We start from the raw sequence: 19,854 nt of genomic DNA, 5'->3' as shown, positions 1-19,854 counted from the left end.
GACAGCGTGAACAGAGTGAAGACACAATGGAGCTTTACCTTAAGCACGTGCAGTCAATTTAGCTTCTATGTGCCAGATATTAGTGTGTGCATCTATGGGCTGTGTACATGAAACTCCCGTTTTGTTAGTATTGGCCTTAAATGCTCAACATGTTAAGTAGAGATCAAGTCTGCTGTGAAGTGGGTTTTACAAGCTCCGCTGCAATGTTGGCAAGAAATCTTATGATATCCTTCTCAATGTTTAACTCCCCATAGCTTAATTTTGCTTGTTGCTTCATTAACACGAAACTGTTAAATGATTTGATATTATAATAATGTTATAATATTATGTATTATGTTATCTTTTACAGTGTTCACAGCAGTTTTGCTTTGCCAGGATCAACAATAAGTAATGCAAATTTAAAACATGTGAAAAATGATTTAAATGAAGACTTGATTGAATATTTAACAGCCACAAACGCAACAGTTGTAATTTTCATTACTGCCATTCACACAGTCTTTGTGCAATGCATGTATTTCTTCTGGAGCTCGACTCTGAGAGGTTTAAGTACAGTTGTGCTGTGCCGAGGAACTCAGACCTTCTTTACCAGTGGATAATGGTACAGTTAGATCAAGTACAATCAAAAAACAATTAATAAAAAAAAATCTTGCTATCATTTACAATCTCACCTAATTTCTCGATTTCTAATGTGAGGGAGATTCTGAGTTCCAGATCAAGTGTTATTGTAGACAAGATATATATTATAATACATTATTGGAATGACATATAGCTGTGAACACAGGCTAACATATCATTCACAGTTCTGCACATAACTATTTTTAATATTTTCTATTTGTCCCTCTCAGCAGCTTCATCTCGTCTCCTTTCCTGATTTTTTTTTTCTATAATTATCATTAAGCAGTGAAAATTTGTTCTGTTTCACTGCATTTGTATTTGTTAACAGCCTGTTTGTTTCATAGTTACAGGCTTAAAGAAAACCCTTTAAAATATCCTCGCACTTCCTTCTATCTTTAAAGGCACATTTTGAAGTGATTCCCCAAAGCAAGACAGAAATGAAAATGCTGATGTCAGAGTCAGCTCATTTAAATTCTGTTCATTTTGTTGGACTGGAAAACACAGGTACCAAACTGGTTGTAGAAAATAGATGATATTCCAAACATCATAAAGGTCAATGTGCCTACGATTTCTTTTTACAAGTCCAGTCCCTGAAGTGAGTTGCATACTAATGTACTTGTACTGTAACTAAATGCTTACGGATGCAATCTCATGCAGTGGCTGATGTTATAATGTTGTGTTTGCTCATTTAATCTGCTCGCTGCTCCGTATGTATGGGCAGAAATCTGTGCCATCAGAAACTGAATTTGAATAAGTTAAATTTGAATTTGAATTGTAACTTGAATAAATGCTTTTGAAAACTGAATTTGAATTAGTCTAATTTGAAATTGAATTTATGGTTTGAAAATGATCATCACTAAATTGAAATTGAATTTGAATTTTATATTTTGGCACGGTGGTTAGCACTGTTGCCGCACAGCAAGAAGGTCCTGAGTTCAATTCCACCATCAGGCCGGGGTCTTTCTGTGTGGAGTTTGCATGTTCTCCCCGTGTTTGCGTGGGTTCCCTCCGGTACTCCGGCTTCCTCCCACCGTCCAAAGACATGCAGCTTGTGGGGATAGGTTAATTGGGTAATCCAAATTGCCACTAGGTGTGAATGTGCGAGTGAATGAGAGTGCGAATGGTTGTCTGTCCCTGTCTGTTGGCCCTGCGACAGACTGGCGACCTGTCCAGGGTGGACCCTGCCTCTCGCTCCAGCGCCCCCCGCGACCCTGAAAAGGATAAGCGGAAGCGAATGGATGGATGGAAAATGAATTGATTTGCTTTGAAACTGCATTTTATCCTTTAAAAATTCAGCTCTCGAATAATTTCAGTTTCACTTCTCACCATTCAGTTTCAGTTCTACAATTCAATTTCAGTTCCAAAATTCAGTTTTTTGGAACTTACATCCGGTTCCGGTTCAAGCGCAGATTAATAGAACTACGTTTTACTAGCGGACCGAAAGTGTTACTGACGGGAATCTACAGCATCTTGAGCTGAATTAAGACTTCAGAAGTCATTCGTCATGTCGAATGACCAGCGGATAAACTCTCAGGTTGGTAATAAATGTATTACATGTATAAGAACAAGCGTCATGTTAACAAATGATAGCCGTACAGTAACTTTTATGCTTATTGTAGCTGCTAGCTAAAAACGCTAATTTAGCGTCGTTTGCCCTGGATTCAGCTTTGACAAACAAATATGATCGACTGTTTCTAGTAGAATCCCAGAGTTGTCAGCTTGTACCCTCTCAGAGTACCCCCTCTGTATGCTTGCAGAGACCCCTACAGTAGGGAAACATGCAAAACGGTGTCCAAACCTTTGTGTTTTAGCTTTATTTATGTCTTACACAGCATCCCAACTCTTTAGCTAACTTAATAACTTTAGCTAAAGTGAATAGTTAGTCTAATTCATTAGTGCAGCATTACTGGATCACCTCTGTTTGAAGTGATATAATGTGATATACAACTATCACTGAAACAGCAAACTTTGTAAATAAACAAACAACACTTATTCTCTAAACGTTTGGTCACAGCTGTAGATCACTGCTTGTTCACTCGTGACAATAATTACATTTCTAAATTTACTTTGTGCATTTACAGGTAAACAATATCTAATATTTTATCTAAATGACTGCTTTGTCTTTGAAAAGGGTGAAGAGCCTGAGGCCGGTGACAGTCCAGTTCTACTCTAAGTACATCCTTACAGTGGCTCACAGGACAAGGCCACATTCCTGTCCTGCCAGAAGAGAAGAGAAACTTCAGAGTCTTCATGCAGTTCAACCACACCTGTCATATTCCATATGGCAGGGGTCTCAAACTCCAGTCCTCGAGGGCATGGAAAAGTTGCATGACACTGGCCCTCGAGGACTGAAGTTTGAGACCCCTGCCGTATGGTGTTCATGCTGTTTTCTACCCCACAGTTACAGCATGTCTGACTGCCTGTTCAGCATATGCAAAAATATATGATGAGTTTAAGCATGTGATGACTAAGGCCTTCCATTATGGTGTTTGTCATCACATGTCACAGACATCTGGATGATCGTTTGGAATAAACTAAAAACTTGTTACTTCATCTTTTATCTTTATTATTATTATTGTTCGGCATTAGGTTTATTTGTAGTAGTCCTTTCCAACTTCTTTCCCTCTTCCATGTTACTGTGTCAGCTTGTCAGCATCTATTTGGGTTTGGAAGTGGAACAGAAAGTAAGGAAATCCAAAGTGCCATTAAAACCAGGAGAGGTTCTTATATTTCAGAAGAAGGAATTAATTCAAAAGAAATGACCTCAATGCCATATTTTATTTAGGAACCCTAGAGAGCACTTTGCAAAATAACACATTCTTATAATTTCACCCTCAGATGAGCCAAGCTACGACTGTCAGGGAAGGTGATGTAGGTACAGAGCATGTGAGAGTGGTTAAGTTAATGTCTCTTGTCTAGATGAAGGCACAAGAGGGATCAATGGCAAGGCGTAGAGATTCAGTATCTTCAGTCTTCAGTGGACACTCCATTTCTGGCACAAAACACCTGTAAGAGATGGTCGATTTAGGAGGTGACCCGACAACTTCAGCCTGTCAAACATAGTAATGGAGCAGTATGTTTAAAAAAAAAAATCTAATTAAGCATGCACTCAGTACCCTAAGAATTATTATGGTAGTTAAACACAGTGATAGTTGTATATCACATTATATCACTTCAAACAGAGATGATCCAGTAATGCTGCACTGATGAATTAGACTAACTATTCACTTTAGCTAAAGTTATTAAGTTAGCTAAAGAGTTGGGATGCTGTGTAAGACATAAATAAAGCTAAAACACAAAGGTTTGGACACCGTTTTGCATGTTTCCCTACTGTAGGGGTCTCTGCAAGCATACAGAGGGGGTACTCTGAGAGGGTCCAAGATGACAACTCTGGAATTCTACTAGAAACAGTCGATCATATTTGTTTGTCAAAGCTGAATTCAGGGCAAACGACGCTAAATTAGCGTTTTGAGCTAACAGCTACAATAAGCATAAAAGTTACTGTACGGCTATCATTTGTTAACATGACGCTTGTTCTTATACATGTAATACATTTATTACCAACCTGAGAGTTTATCCGCTGGTCATTCGACATGACGAATGACTTCTGAAGTCTTAATTCAGCTCAAGACGCTGTAGATTCCCGTCAGTAACACTTCCGGTCCGCTAGTAAAATGTAGTTCTATTAATCTGCGCTTGAACCGGAACCGGATGTAAGTTCCAAAAAACTGAATTTTGGAACTGAAATTGAATTGTAGAACTGAAACTGAATGGTGAGAAGTGAAACTGAAATTATTCGAGAGCTGAATTTTTAAAGGATAAAATGCAGTTTCAAAGCAAATCAATTCATTTTCAAACCATAAATTCAATTTCAAATTAGACTAATTCAAATTCAGTTTTCAAAAGCATTTATTCAAGTTACAATTCAGATTCAATCTGAGCAATTCAAATTCAAATTTAACTTAATCAAATTCAGTTTCTGATGGCACAGATTTCTGCCCATACGTATGTTTTGGTCATTTCATCTTTTTTTCCCTCTTATGCTGAAATGCTTGGTCTGATCTTTTAAGTTTGTGTTCATGCAGGAATAGAAAGATTCAGGTAAAAGCCTAAAAATATGGAACAGAATATGCAACACTGATCTCCTCACCTTGAAATGGCAGTGTTCCCCTTGATAAAAGGCTAATAAGTCTAATCAGGCCTGATTAATTACACCGATAGGCACTGTTGTTGCCAGCCTAATTGATGGCTTTATCTGTGTTTTGCTCTGTGCTGAAGGGATGATGGTGCTTCACAGAGACGCTAGAAAGATTTAGCCCAAATGAAGGTTATTGGTGCCAGAATAGAGAACTGGGTTGATGGGGCAAAGGGGTTCTTCCATCCCATGTAGAAAAGGGCCTACTGAGGTAAGTTGTAGGTCTTTGGGCTAAGTGCTTGCCTCCATACAGACTGACTCTTTACTTCAGTCTGCTGTCTTTTCAGTTACAGCTCATGCCTCAGGAAGTCCAGAGAGTGTCTGTGCCCCTCTGAATGATAGCACATGTACAGAGGCTTTGTATTAGACTTGAGGGAACGGCTTTTCATTTTTGTCAAGAGCCCTTTTCAGACCTTATTCTGTTTGATTACAAGAGAAATCATTGTGACTGTGAGCCATGTAATCGCCACTGCACACCTGCCCAGGGGAGTGTTGCTGCTGCTGCTGAGAATAAAAACAAAGTAAAGGATGTAGATGTTTCAATTCAAGTAAGAAAGAAATTAACCAGAGCTTAAAAGCATTTGTGATTCTAAGGACCCACATATTTGTAATCGTTTTGAAGAAAACTGTATTTTGTTTAAATTAAATGTAGGGGTGGTGGTTTGAATGTCAAAATCAATTTGGCATCACTTGGGAGTTTTTGGCCACACTTGTAAACAATCCTGAAAAGGATAACAGGAAGAGGATGGATGACATTTGTTTTATTTGGGCACAGTTTCACAACTAAACACTGTTTTTTATATCAAAAATAGTGTCAAGTCATTTAAACATGCTGCTTTCAGCTTTTTGTTCCTCTGTATATGTCTGTATAGTTTATTTCCCTGTAAACACTGAGATGTTTTTCACTTGCTTCACTGTGTTCATCTGATTGTTGTCTTTTGTTCTGCTTTAACTGTAGGCTTTGCAGGCATTGCCCTGTATGGCATCTCAGACTTAAGAGCCTTTGGGATGCTGGGAGTCATGTGCTCTATATTTATCCAGCTTTATGATTTATTAATAGTCTCCCCAGTATGCGCAGTACTAAAAATACACCAGAGCCAGTACATCTAGCTAGAAAGGGAGTGTTCAGAGGTTTGAGGAGAGATCTGTCAACTCAGCAGCTTTCCACTGTAACAACATGCACGTCTGGGATCATCCAAGGATTCAGGTTACCACAGTACGCAATATCGACTCTGTGTGGCAGCTTCAGGGACTGTTTAGCTGTGTTGTGTATGTTATGTTGTGTGTGTGCCTTGTTTTATGTCTGTTTCTCTCTCTTTCTGTCTCTTTCTAGTATGAATACTTTAATGCAGTGCTGATCAATGAGGTGGATGAGGAGGGGAACAGTGTAGAGCTGGGAGGGGAATTTGTCCTGCAACCCAATGACCATTTTAACAACTTGTCAGTCAACCTCAACCTCAGCGTGGTGCAAGTGCCCACCAACATGTACAACAAAGGTACGTTCACGACCCCCAATGTAAAGTAAAAGTGCTTCAAAATGCATGTGCACAATACTGGCTTGGTTTAACCCTTAAATGGGTGAGAAAAGATATGTGGCAACTAAATGGACATCAAAATTGGCCTCCCCATGACTCACCGTGAGGGTGTAGAACCACATGGATTTCTCCCAGCCAATCAGCAAAGATCAGGTTATGTGACAGTGACACAATTGTATCTGACCAATCAGTAATGGCCTGGAGCATTTCAGACATCAATGTTGTTTTACAATTTGAGATACTAGGTTTTTCGCCCCTACCTACTCTCACACCTGCGGTCATAACATCAGAACAAGCTGTGGTATGTGGATGAAACCCATGTTTTTATAGTTCAACAGTTAATCTACATGTTGAGATCACTTTTGTTGTTGTTGTGTCACAAAAAACGACTAAAAACACTGGTCTAAAAATGTGGAATCAGAAAAAAAGTTGGTGTGTGAGCTGATGCGCATGTCAGGAGGCAGATTTGAATTCATTAACTTTAAGTATTTGGATCATCCCTGCCACACACTGACTTAATTAGCAGTTAAATAATTTGACTTCCACTACCACAACTCGAGAAGTCATGGCCTTGTACAAGGCTCAGCGGACAGCGTGAATGTCATGTCAACTTAACCAAGCTAACAGAGGCAAAGAAATATAGGGCGAGAGCGAGAAGGGAAGAGGGAGAAGTAAATGAGAAAGAAAGTAGGTTAAGTCAGACTGATGGAAGGTCTGAGCAACAGATTAATTGCAGCTAGGTGGAAAAAAGAGAGGAAGGAAGTGAGAGTGACAGGAGGTGAATGAATGAAATGAAATGAATGAAAGTGCTAGGAGCTGGGGTTGGCAGGCTTGTAGGCTGATACAGCGAGAGCAAAAGTAATTTTGATTTGATTCACAGGCAAATGAGTAGAGTTACACACACATTCATACAAGCTAATACACACATGCAGCTTTAAAGATTTTACTTTTGCAAGATTTGTTCGTGGGTAGCAATAACTTCAGCATATTAGCTGGAACTTCAGGGAGCTTTTCAAGATTTCAAGCCTCACTTTTCTGTTAAAATACATTTACGTCTCTTTTATATGTCCTTAGAGTAAGAAAATGTATGTGTACAATTATTTAAAGCATTTGCAAAATAAATTTAAATTTTGTGAAAATTGCATGTGCATGTCTTTAATGCAGGATTTGCACTTTTTATGTTTAATGTTACAGGATGCCAGCTAGCACTATATTTTTTTACAAGTACCACAATCTTACAGAAAGGGGGCTCGCAGGTGTTCAGACAGAAAATAGCCCTGTGCTGGAAAACACAAGGTGCTATATCAGGGCAGGTTTGGGGCTACAGGTGCAGCTGAGAGGATGAAAAATGATCCAAGAAGGCCAGTTTTAGTAACAAATCTAAGGTTTGAAGGGTCATCTGATGCCATTGCACTGCGCAGTGTTTCGAGTCATTGTAATGCAAGTTTTTAGAACTTTTTAAAAATCTATAGCAGGCAGTCTAACAATCTTACTAACATCAGAAGGTAATCTTTCAATAATCTTTTCTTCAGTATATTAAATTGATAATGATTCTGAGCAAAGTTCTGGGATGAAAAAGCTGTTTTTCCCACACAGTCAATCACAGTCATCTCAACCTGTTTGTAATGCTGCTGAAGAGCTGTTTGTAGCCTCTGTACTTCGTAAATTGTTTGGCATCAGCTGTGATGAATCGCAGTTTAGGTCCATGGCAGCAGAGAGCTCTCCCCCTCTCCAGAGAGATTAATCGCAAAAGGAGCTCGCCACTTTCAAACATCCATCTTTCAAAAATATATCTCACACAGTCATTTTTATGATGCTGAATGACAGAAACGTGACATGGAAGAAGTACACCTATGCACACATTTAAAGGGGGTCACAACAGTCCACGTATGTAAATCCAGTATGTATATTCATACATACGCAGAGCAAATGCTTTTCCAATTCTCTCCTTTCATGGTTTCTTACTCGTGATATTTAGCTTTCCTCCTTGATCAGTGGATGTAACCTAATAACATGAATGATGAAAATAACCTGAATCATGTGATTCAGGATAATAAAAGTAATATTTGTGCACATGAACATGTGTATATATAGTGTACAATGCTGTAATGATCGTGGCAGCTTCTTAGACTGAAGTGGAGTGCATTAGCTGAGATGAATTTAAATGACAGCTAATGGGGAAGTAGAGCCCATACTTCCTTCCTCATCATGAGCTGAGATTGTAATAGACACTCAAACTGCACCAGAAGTGACTATTGTTGTGTAAATATGGCCTGGATCAAATCCAGCCTCCTCTCAACTCCACTTCATAGAGGTGGATGGGTGTTTACTATCAAGAGAGGGCTTTAGTGTGCTAGCTTCCAGAAGAATAATTCAATCATGGCTTATTGGCATGAATGTTGACAGCAGAACAATGCTGGCAGCGTACACAATGATGGGGAATCTGTTATCCACTTTTCTTTCTCTTTGTCCATTAGGTACTTGTCTGTCTGTCTCCCAGTAATTTTCTAGCTCTTTCTATCTGCCTTCCTGTCTTTTTTATTGCTGTCTAAAGGGTATATTTTGTGTCTGTCCTGCCATACACTTGTGTCTATCTGTCTGTTCATCCTTTTCTGCTCCCATCTTCCTCACCCCGCTTCTGAACCAAGTAATAACCAGCTATAATAAGCTTGTCTGTCTGGTCTCTAACCAGTACATTCATAACGCTCTCAGCCTGCAAATTGAAAAGAAGGTTTAGTAATTGGATTTGCCATTTGGACAGAATTATAAGCAAATACTATTGCACATAATGTATGCAGTGTATAGCTGCACATGGTTATTGTGGAAGCTGTGCAATGAATAAGCCCACATTTCCAGTTTTAGCAGCTTGATGCAATATTTAGCTTACTTCATAGCTGTCTCTGTTTGTCTGTCTATCTATTGGCACTAATATAGTAACCCTTATGTTGTCTTAAATTGGTCGTTTTTGCTTTTGGGTTTTTAATTGCCAAGCTGAGTTTAATTGTAGCATGATATTTATAGAATAGATATCACTAAGCCTATAACTGTAAGTATAAATTCAGGATGCAGTGACTACTGGTTTGTAAATTACTGCAAATATATTAAAAAAAAGTTATTTTGAAAACATAAATGTTAAATAATAGCAGTAAGGTTTTATTCATCAACATAACATCAAATCATCTGGTCCCCAGCAACCTCAGAATAACTGCAAAACAGGACATATTACACCATGTCATTATTTATTTAACAAATATTAAGACAAAGATTGAGGAGCAGTGTGTGAAAGACTAAGTATACCCTCACTATGTCCATAGGAATTAAGAGGAGCAGCCAAGTGAGGCTAATCAGATGCATTTGACTACCGGAGCAAGTGTGAGCACCTCTATAAAGCAGAGGCTGTGGCAGGTTATAGATGAATCTAAATGAGTTGCAAAAATCTAAACTTGTATTTTGAAATTTCCAGAGCATTCAGGGTTGTGTTAACATAATGCCAAAAAGGAAAGACATCAGCAATGCTGAATGCTCCTCATCAGCCTGAAAAGGGTTATAAGACCATTTCCAAAAAATATTAAATCCATCATTCTGCTATGAGAAAGCTTATTCACAAGTGGAAAATGTTGAAGGCAGTTTTCCCAGGAGTGGAGGTCCAGGCAAATTCACCCCAAGGTCAGGTCGTTCAATGTTCAGAAAAACCGCAAAACACCCCTCAGACTCTACAGGCATCAGTTAGCGTGTTAAACGTTAAAGTTAGAGACAGAATGGACAGAAAAAGAGTGAGTTGTTTTGAAGGGCTGCCAGGAGAAAGCCTCTTCTCTCTGAAAAGAACATTGCAGCACAGCTTAGATGGCCAGTGTGCATCTGAACAGACCACAAGACGTCTGGAACAATGTTCAGACAAGACAGTGTCAAACACAGCATGTCAACATAAACATCTCACACCAGCTGTAAAACAGGGCGACAGAGAAGTTAAGCTTTGGCCCTTTTTTTGCCTTCACAGAAACTGGGCACTTTGCAGTCATTGAGTCAGCCATGAACTCCTGTGTATCAAGGTCACGTCTACTAAAGTATAAACACTCTATACTAAAGTGTTGCTGCCTGTCTGACAATTAAAGCTTGGCTGAAACTGGGTCACGCACCAGGACAGTCATCACAAGCGCAGCAGCAAATCTACAACAGACTGAAAAAAGAAAAGAGGTGACAAGTCAAAGTCGAGTATTCAGCTTCACTGAAATGCTATAGTGGGACCTTAAAAGAGCTGTGCAAGAACAACTGCCTGCAAATCTTAATGAACTGAAGCAACGTTGTAAAGAAGAGTGGGACAAACTTCCTCCACAACAATGTGAGAAAGTCAGACAGAAAACAATTCATTTGAGTTACGCCTGCTGACCGTGGCTCTACAGAATTATGGCGTTTACTTAAGTTTTTACACACTGCTTCTACATTTGGACTTCTTGTTAAATAAATAATAGCATTTTGCTGTTCATCTGTGGTTGTACTCACCTTTCTTGTAAGACCTGCTAGGAGTTTTTTAATGTCCTGATACATAGAACCTGAAAAGAGGTGTACTTTCTTTTTACCATGACTATATATAATTATTGTACTTTTTATGGGTTAAAATTCAGCAGTCTCCTCTATCCTGCCTCTTTTTCATCCTTTTAATATTGTTTCTCTTCTCTCATTTTTTACTCTGTTTTCCTGCTAACTGCTTTTCTTGAATCTCTCTGAAATGAATAATGCCTGGTAGCAGCCTGTGGACGTGCAGCGTGTGATATGATATGACTGAATGAGCAGGCACCAGAGAATATATGCTCCAACCTCCTGGACTGCAAATATATCTATCTATCTATCTATCTATCTATCTATCTATCTATCTATCTATCTATCTATCTATCTATCTATCTATCTATCTATATAGATATATAGATATATATGATATTTAACCTTTTTTCCTCCCTTCAATGTTTGTCTGCCTCTCCATTTCTCTCACTCAGACTCCGCCATTGTCAATGGAGTGTACTGGTCTGAGGCCTTGAACAAAGTGTTTGTGGATAACTTTGAGAGAGACCCATCGCTCATATGGCAGTACTTTGGCAGTGCCAAAGGCTTTTTCAGGCAGTACCCAGGTAAGTGTGTGTTTGTTGTAAGGACGGATGTGATCTGGGGATGACTGTCTGTGTTTTTGTAATTAAGTAGTCGTCTTTATGAAGCAGAAATGGGAATCTTCAGTAACTGACAGCAGGAGAATGGAGGTTCGCAATGAGATAGAGGGGAGTAGAAATGCAGAACAGTGGAAGTTTGCCGAGATTAGACTCTGTGTAAAGAAAATAAGAAAAAAATATAAAAACCTTTGACACAGGTGAGGTGGCGTAAATATTTTTATAGGAGAAGCATTATGAAAAAGGGGGGATAGATGTTATATTTAGCGTTGAATATGATGAAATCCGCAGAAAGTGTTTTACTTTTCTGTTTTCTTAACTTTTTACTTTTTTAACTGTAAATTTAAAAAAAGAAAATTTTAAATGTTCAGTGTTACCTGTTGAATTTTACACAGTTAGCATACCTCAGCCGTCCGCTGTAAGCATCTGACCTCAGTTCCCCCAAAGTCATTACTGCATTAATCAATTCTATGCTTAAATAACCCATCAAATCATATTTTCTGTCAACTGGAAAAAAGCCCAGAACAAAACAAAACATGAAAATACCCTGCAGTGTGTTCTGTGTATTTTCAGTCAGAACAGTCACTCTGCACTAAGGTGCTAAAGGGACTGCCAATTGTGCAACACAAGTTAAAGATGTTTTAATATAAAATAATTTCTACATAGCAGGATTCTGTAAGGGCAAATGTATTTTTAAAGCAACGATAAATTCAACTGTGATGGAGAAAGAGTATGTTTTGGTACAAAATCCCAAAGGTTGCTTAAAGAAATGACTTCTTGGCCCACCTTTTTTTTTGTCACTTAGCTTAGATAGGTAACTTTATTTTTCTTAGTACTCCAGTACTTTAGCATCTCTTTGTGCATCTATTTGATTTGTGGCATTCTTAAAGGAATCAAATGGAAGCCAGATGAGCATGGAGTTATTGCTTTTGACTGTCGAAACCGGAAATGGTACATCCAGGCTGCCACCTCTCCAAAGGACGTGGTGATCCTGGTGGATGTAAGTGGCAGCATGAAAGGCCTGAGACTGACTATCGCCAGGCAGACGGTTTCCTCCATACTGGACACTCTTGGAGATGACGATTTTTTTAACATCATCGCTGTAAGTCTGCACAGTCGAGAACATTGTTAGACTCGGATAGGTGCGCAAATGTATTCACAAAAACAAACAGAACAAACCCCAGAGACCCACATCTTTTCCTTCTCAGATCAGAGGAAATGCTGGAACGAATCAACTTTCTCTCCTGTCATGCTCACAACCAATTAACAGTCAGCTGAATGGAGATTTAAAATGCAAAAGAGGCAGTTGTGATTGGATCCCGCCTCAGGCACCTAAAATATTGTTATCGTATTTCAGCGTGATGCAACTCTGCAAGTGTGTGTATGACCGTGCGTGTGTGTCTGATGTGATTTCACATCAGAACATTTCCATAGTCACTTTCAGTCGCTTTCCTCACTGAGCAAAGTTTTCATTATCATTTAATATCCTAATCATGTTGAAAACTCTTCTTTTGAAAAATAGAGAAAAAGAGGATTTGACAATCAGGCAGAAACACATTGTTTCCCCAGACTCTCTTTGAAAGGATATGTCATTTTGACTTATGTGTTCCCTCTTTTTGTTTGTTATTTATTACTGTGTCACTTTTACGGTGTTGCACACATTCTAAAATGGAAATAGTATTATTTTGTCTAAAGTATTTGCAGAGGTGGAACAAATTATGTGTATGCTCATGCAGCGAGATTTGGATATGTGGGGCAAAACGTCTACACATCCAAAGAAGTAAAACTAAAAGAAACATATTCACACACACATATGCACATAAACTGAAAAGGGCAAAGTTACTTGCTTTGGAAGAATGCACTATCACTGCCTTTCTTACTCTAATTTTAGCTGTTTTTAAGGCATTGAATGGTAGACAGGTATCATGACATAAGGGTTATTCTGTGCAGTGTAATGTGCAGTTTTACCCAGATGAGTAAAGTTTTTAACATCTTCACGCTGCTTTTTTCATGGTAGATTAAACAGCTCTTTTTGAATGCTGGGTTCAAAGTAATGAACATTAATACTTTGTACCTGTGTAATTCTCCAGTACAATGAGGAATTGCATTACGTGGAACCGTGCCTGAATGGAACTCTGGTCCAAGCAGATGTCACCAATAAAGATGTAAGTATCTCCTAATGTTACAGACACATTTAGGTCCAAGTCCATAATTACACCAGCCTGGTTTGAGGATTTAAGTATAACGCTTTCTAAATAGACTGAGACTTTTATTTTTTTTCTTTAGGGCCAAAACAACTATTCCAGTCATTTCTTAGTTCAGCTGCTGGAAGTTACTCTTACAATTTGCTCAGTGCAATTTTAGAGTCAAGGGGACTTTAGTCTTGAGGTGACGTTTGTGTGTCCTAACGAAATATTCTAATATTCTATAATCTGAGCAAGAGATGGTAGCAATAGGAATTATCAATATCACTTATCTATTTGATTCCTTATCGATTCTCATTGGGTTACTATTGCTCCGCTTTGAGAGTCACCACCATCTCTAACCAGCATTTTACAGACATTACATTCATGCAAATGAATTGTATAGTGTGTGCTCTAACGTTTGTGTATTGTGGAGAGAGCTTCCCCTTCTTTATTGTGATCAGTGTTGGGGTTCTTACTCAAAAAAAGTGATGTATTACTAATATCATCATATTATTTAGGTATGAACAAAAAGCCGACAACACAAAACAAAGATGCCAACCAGCACACATACTTTAAAATGATTCTGATGTAGAACCATGAAAAGGCAGAAACTGAGGCTGCAGCTGACTGCTCATCAGTTTATTACCTGTTGAAGTTCAGGGTCGGCTGCTGGGAAGGCGTCTGTATTCACTCAGCTTTAGCGCCTCTCTGGGTTCTTGGCTAGCTTAGTGTTAGCATGCTAGCTGTGGGTGCAAGTGCTTGCAAAGAGCTAAGTTATGTTAGCAGTATGTTGCAGTTGTTTCTGTCCTGGATGCAGCTTGCAAACCAATTTGCTCTTGTTCTTTTGTGCAATAAAAATAAAAGTAATGTCCATATCCATGTTATTAGTCCTTTATTTATCCAGGTAAAAAATCTCATTGAGATTAAAAATCTCATTTCCAAGAGAGACCTGGCATCATGGCAACAAAAGTAAAATGTTGTAGACTGCACCACTGTTTTCCTCCTCTAGAACACAAACTGACAGCTGATTATAGCACAAGTGCAAGTGGAACTGATAGGCAGACTAACAATTCCAGGGATTTTAAATACTGGTTACTTACAAGAACCATTTCTCGATTCCCAGTCGTAGCAAAAAGGAGCGTGTTCATGTTAGGGAGGTCCAACAATGGACCTCTGAGAAAATTCACATGCAAGTTTTCCTTATCCAGATTCATAATTACAAAGTTACCTGAAATGGTCCCTGTCTTATAAATATGCTCTGAACTCGAGCACAGCTAGAATATGAGAACTGCACCCTAACTGTAAATTTAACATAAACTTACAATGACCATGGGCTTGCTTAAAGTGTGATGTGCTAATCAGATTGGTGTAGTGAGACTAGTGCGAAGGAGTCCGGTGCTAGAGAAGTACAGTGTTTATTCATTGGAGTGCATTATGTTTGCATACGTAGTTTAAAATTTTCATGTCAACATGGCGCAGTTCCTGCTATTATTGAGGCATGATTCCCCTCTTCATCTCTGAGACTCTGATTTATGCAGCATAGACTGCATCAAAAATCTGGTCTCTGCTAAAACCGTTAAAGGTTCGTTTCAAAAATTCAGTTAACCTCTAAAGTCTTTTGACACAGCTGTTTTCTAGCAAATACACTGACTCATGCACTACATGAAAGTGGTGCAGAATTCTCTGTGGGTTTGTTTAAGTCAGTTTCTGTTTACTTTGTAGTGAGTGTACACTTATGCATATGGATTAGCACTGTGTGTTTAATTTCAGAATGTAGTTTAATGTTGCCTGAGTGAGCCAGCTGAGAGGGGAAGGCAGTCTGCAGCAGTAGATAAGGCTAATGTCTTCTGTTTCAGCTGAGGGCAAGAAGTAGTTGTCACGCTGGAGATTTAAACACACTGATCTGACGTTCGAAAATATGTTTTTTCACGCCCAACATGAAATGTTGGGGCAAAAACCCACATTAAGTTTTCATGTGACACACATGAATATGACTACATTAATAGTATTTATTTGTCCATATGCATGTCAACAGGTATGTAAATATGTGGAGGTCATTCATGTCTTGTTGTCATTCACATGTGCAGTAGTTTTAAAGAGAGATACTCTAAAGAGATATTTTAAAGAGATGATCTCTAACGTCATCTCTTTTAGACTTTGTACAAATAGAAACATGTTTGACTTACGCTGGAATCTGAAGCACTGATTGTTTGTTTAGGTGACTTTAAATGACTCAGAAATGTTTCTTTCTTGTGTTTAGTAAGAGAAAACTTTCAAACTATTGCTTTGAGCAGCGCAGCGCCTGTTGATTTATTTCTGAAACAGACCTGTTTGACTCCCTTCTTCACGCATTGCTCTTCTTTGTTCAATAACACCCCTGTTTTGTGCAGGTATCGGATTTGCATCTGTCCTCACATTGAGTTAAATAACTTGTCATAGCAATCAAAAGCTTTGGCTTAGCAAGCTGCAATTTGAGATATTTTGGTTAATCATTAAAATATCCTTGTACCCTGGCTTCTTTCATTTCACTGATACGATCGCTTTTAAGAATCAAAGGTGTCTGAAGGATTGAAGAAGTTAGATGTGCAATGCACATTTCTGAGCCTTTTGGTGCAGGACAAAAGGTTGGGAACATTAAGCATTGCATTCACACTGACACACACATTTTCAATCTGCCACTTTAGTACACTGCTGTGCCAGGAATTGAACATGGCCCGCTGTGCTGAGAAAAATCACTTCAATCTTAGCTCACAAGCACACTTGCAAGCAATAGGTAAAGTTTGCTATGCTCCAGGGTACAGCCTTTTTTATCCACATCCATGGATAGCTTATCTTTTTGCCGATTGAAACAGCAGAAGTTGGTTTTGTGTACACATTTATCTGTACATTGCACTTGCATTATATGCATGTGTGTGGGTGTGTGTGGGTGTGTGTGCTTGCTCCCAAGAGGGCAAAGCTCTGAAATGGCCTTATGTTTCTTATGACCCCCCCACTGTGTACCAAGAGACTTGGTCCTCCCATGAGTAAGGAACAAAAGACAGGAAAAGATGACGATAGTGGTAGAAAAAGGGAAGGGAGCAGGGGGTGTAGGTTTAGTCTGTTTCTAAATCATGAAACCTGATTGCATTCATGGCTTATCATGCCTCTATTACCAATGGTAAAACTGATATATGTAAAAGGGTCACCAGCATGGATGGAGAATTGGGTTTATAAAGTTGCTGGATTTAGCAAATCTCAGTAGGAAGTGTTCAAAATGCCAATTACAGGATCTAAATATCTATAAATAGATTATACTGGATAATGGGGACTGTGTGTGTGTGTGTGCGTGTGAGTGTGTGTGTGTGTGTGCGTGTGTGTGTGTGTGTGTGTGTGTGTGTGTGTGTGTGTGCATGCACCATGTATTTGTTACCCCAAGGCTGTTACAAGTAATGAGATGTGCACATGAGACCTGTTCAGTTGCTGAAAACATTAAACTCACCATGAATTGCTGGAGAAATAATGTATCCTTTGTAACGCAATCATGCCTGTGAGCAGATGCGCGCACACAAACTCATGTATACGCACATACCCGGTGCAATAAATGACGTTGAGCTAAAAGCAAGGGAAGGGAAACTGGTCATTATGGTTTTTTCAGTCAGTATGTGAGATTTCACTTCAGTATAAGGGGGGAGTTTGCCAGATAAACTGGCTCAGGACTGAATTGAAGAGCCCATTAGACCATTGATGCAAACTCTTCACACATAAATGATGGCAAACCAAATTCAGTAAAATATTTTCTAGGATAGGAACAGTGAAAAGTAATAACTCTGCATCTTGTTCCCCTGCTTTTGTAGTTCTCTCTTGCCTCTGCCTTTGTTTGTTCTTCATAAAGACCTATAATTCTGTCACCTTTTGTGGTTTTGTCACTTTAGTTCTCTGCTTTTTTCAGCGAGATTGTAATGTTCTCAAAACCTTTCCCCCAGCATTTCCGGGAACATCTCGACAAGCTGTTTGCTCAAGGCATCGGGATGTTGGATATAGCTCTGACTGAGGCTTTCAATCTCCTCAGTGACGTAAGTAACGCACTCATGCACGATCGCGGTCATACACGCACACAGACGCACTCTTCAAACACGCATACACATCAGTTTTATGCATAAAATTAATTAGGGTTGTAATTAACAGCTAAATCAACTGATTCATGCAAAATCCAAGTAAACAAGGCACTCGATGACTCAGGTTACTGATCTGACATTTCCTAATTATGGACATGTAATTAATCAAACAGTCATCCGGACAAAGACACGCAATCTAAATATCCGTATTTCAACAGCATGTATCTTTTAAAGTGTAATGAAATGACACTGACATGCTGCATAATGACGCCTCGCTGTAATTTTATCTCACAGTAGCCCTTTACCTTGCGTTCATGCATGCGTATTGAAGGCGTGCTATTATAATTCCATTAACTCACTGTTACAACACAGTTAGCGTCCATGATCCAGTGGAGAGTCTTGTGATGATACATTATGAGCTCTAATGGGAAGGACGGGGAAGAACTGTGTGTTAATGAATGAACTGGTTACATTTACATTTGACTGGATGAGAGCTTTTTGTTCTTTGATCATCACGTAGTAACCCTCTGTTTTTCTCCTTCTTTGTCTTTCTGTGTCTGTCTGTCTCCCGATGTCTAGTTCAACGAGACTGGGAGGGGCAGTGAGTGTAGCCAGGCTATTATGTTGGTGACAGATGGGGCAGTGGATACATACGATGCCATCTTTGCCAAGTATAACTGGCCAGAGAGGAAGGTAGTGTATCAGAACACACAAGCACACACATCATATTATTCTGCAAATATGTTCCAAGACAGTCGGGGCAACTCATCTCAGTTCCCCATTATACTTTGGTCACAACGTCATGAGCATGTAACCATGTATACCAGTGTTTGATGAGAAGGAGAGAGGTGGGCTAATCCCTCATGTGGCTATGAATGACTTCTTAAACGCACTGTTGAGAAGAGCACAAGTCTTTCTGACCCAACGTTAAAAGGAACCCCTGAGATCTAATGTGCTTTCAACTGCACTGTACTGCCAGACATATCTGCTCGTCTGCCTTCACATCCATGTGAACTTGACTGACATCCCATTCTTAATCCATACGGTTAAATATGATATATTATCCCATAACAGCTTCAGCTACAACAGCTTCAACTATTCTAGTCTAAGATTTCCTCGAGAATCTTTGAGGCCTGCACTCTGCACTCAATTCATCCTAAAGATGTCAGGACTCTTCTGCAGGCCAAGTTCTCATACACCAAACTCACAAATTGTTCCCACAAAGTTAGGAGCATGAAATTGTTCAAAATGTTTTGGTATGCTGAAGCACTAAGATTTACTCTGACTGGAGCTAAGAGGCTGAACCCCGCATCATAATCCCGCCTCTACCAAACGTTACACTTGGCTCAATGAGGTCAGACAAGTACCGTCTCTCTGTAAGTGTGATTCGTCACTCCGCACAACATCTAATTTGAAGTTTGGAGGTCTGTAGTGATTGACTCTTTAGAAAGTGTCCGACCTCTGCACACCATGCACGTCAGCAGTTTACATGGTCTGCCACTTCATGGCTGAGTTGCTGTTGTTCCCTATCGTTTCTACTTTTTTATAATACCACTAACAGCAGATTGTGTAATATTTAGTGTAGAGGACATTTCGCACAGGTGACATCCTATCACGGTACCGCCCTGGAATTCACTGAGCTCCTGAGAATGACCCATTCTTTCACAAATATTTGTAGAAGCAGTCTGGATGCCTGCTTGATCTCATTTATCTGCAGCAATGGAAGTGACTGGAACACCTGAATTCAGTCATTTAGATGGGTGAGTGAATTGGCAATGTAGTGTACATAAATCAACAGAAAGAATGAGAAGAGCACTGTTCTACAGGGTCAGGGCAATGACTTCTAATTATGCAGAATTATTTTGGAGATTATGTATGGGAATTTCAGGAGCAGGAATCCTCCAAACACGCTCCTTCCGGTTGTCATCTGCAGAGGTTCCCCAGTTCTGCAAGCTCTTCATTCTCGTTTACGTGCCCCACCCTCCCTCCCTCCTTGTTCTCAGTTTTCTAACTTCTTCATTTCTATGTAGTGCACGGGGATCTGCCAGGCCTGGGAGCCGTCGCCAGTCCCCT

General features: G+C 39.4%; 1 protein-coding gene and 1 long non-coding RNA gene across 3 annotated transcripts in view; both read left to right on the top strand.

Annotated features, from left to right (window-relative positions):
* cacna2d3a (calcium channel, voltage-dependent, alpha 2/delta subunit 3a) overlaps positions 1-19,854 on the top strand; it is a 123,447-nt gene that overhangs the window by 52,859 nt on the left and 50,734 nt on the right. For both annotated transcript variants that reach the window (XM_084916027.1, XM_084916026.1), the window contains exons 5-10: positions 6,144-6,306; positions 11,337-11,468; positions 12,392-12,603; positions 13,592-13,666; positions 17,650-17,739; positions 18,361-18,474. In XM_084916027.1, the coding sequence (XP_084772153.1) occupies positions 6,144-6,306; positions 11,337-11,468; positions 12,392-12,603; positions 13,592-13,666; positions 17,650-17,739; positions 18,361-18,474 (786 nt within the window). The remainder of the gene's footprint in view (positions 1-6,143; positions 6,307-11,336; positions 11,469-12,391; positions 12,604-13,591; positions 13,667-17,649; positions 17,740-18,360; positions 18,475-19,854) is intronic.
* On the top strand, positions 1,870-3,168 carry LOC146363676 (uncharacterized). Its single transcript, XR_014798839.1, has 2 exons — positions 1,870-2,149; positions 2,747-3,168. It is a non-coding gene; the product is annotated as an uncharacterized LOC146363676 (long non-coding RNA).

This window comes from Perissodus microlepis, chromosome 20, assembly GCF_051167445.1.
Source record: "Perissodus microlepis isolate ML-2025 ecotype Zambia chromosome 20, ASM5116744v1, whole genome shotgun sequence".
NCBI lineage: Eukaryota > Metazoa > Chordata > Actinopteri > Cichliformes > Cichlidae > Perissodus > Perissodus microlepis.
This window is presented reverse-complemented; position numbering and strand designations above follow the sequence as displayed.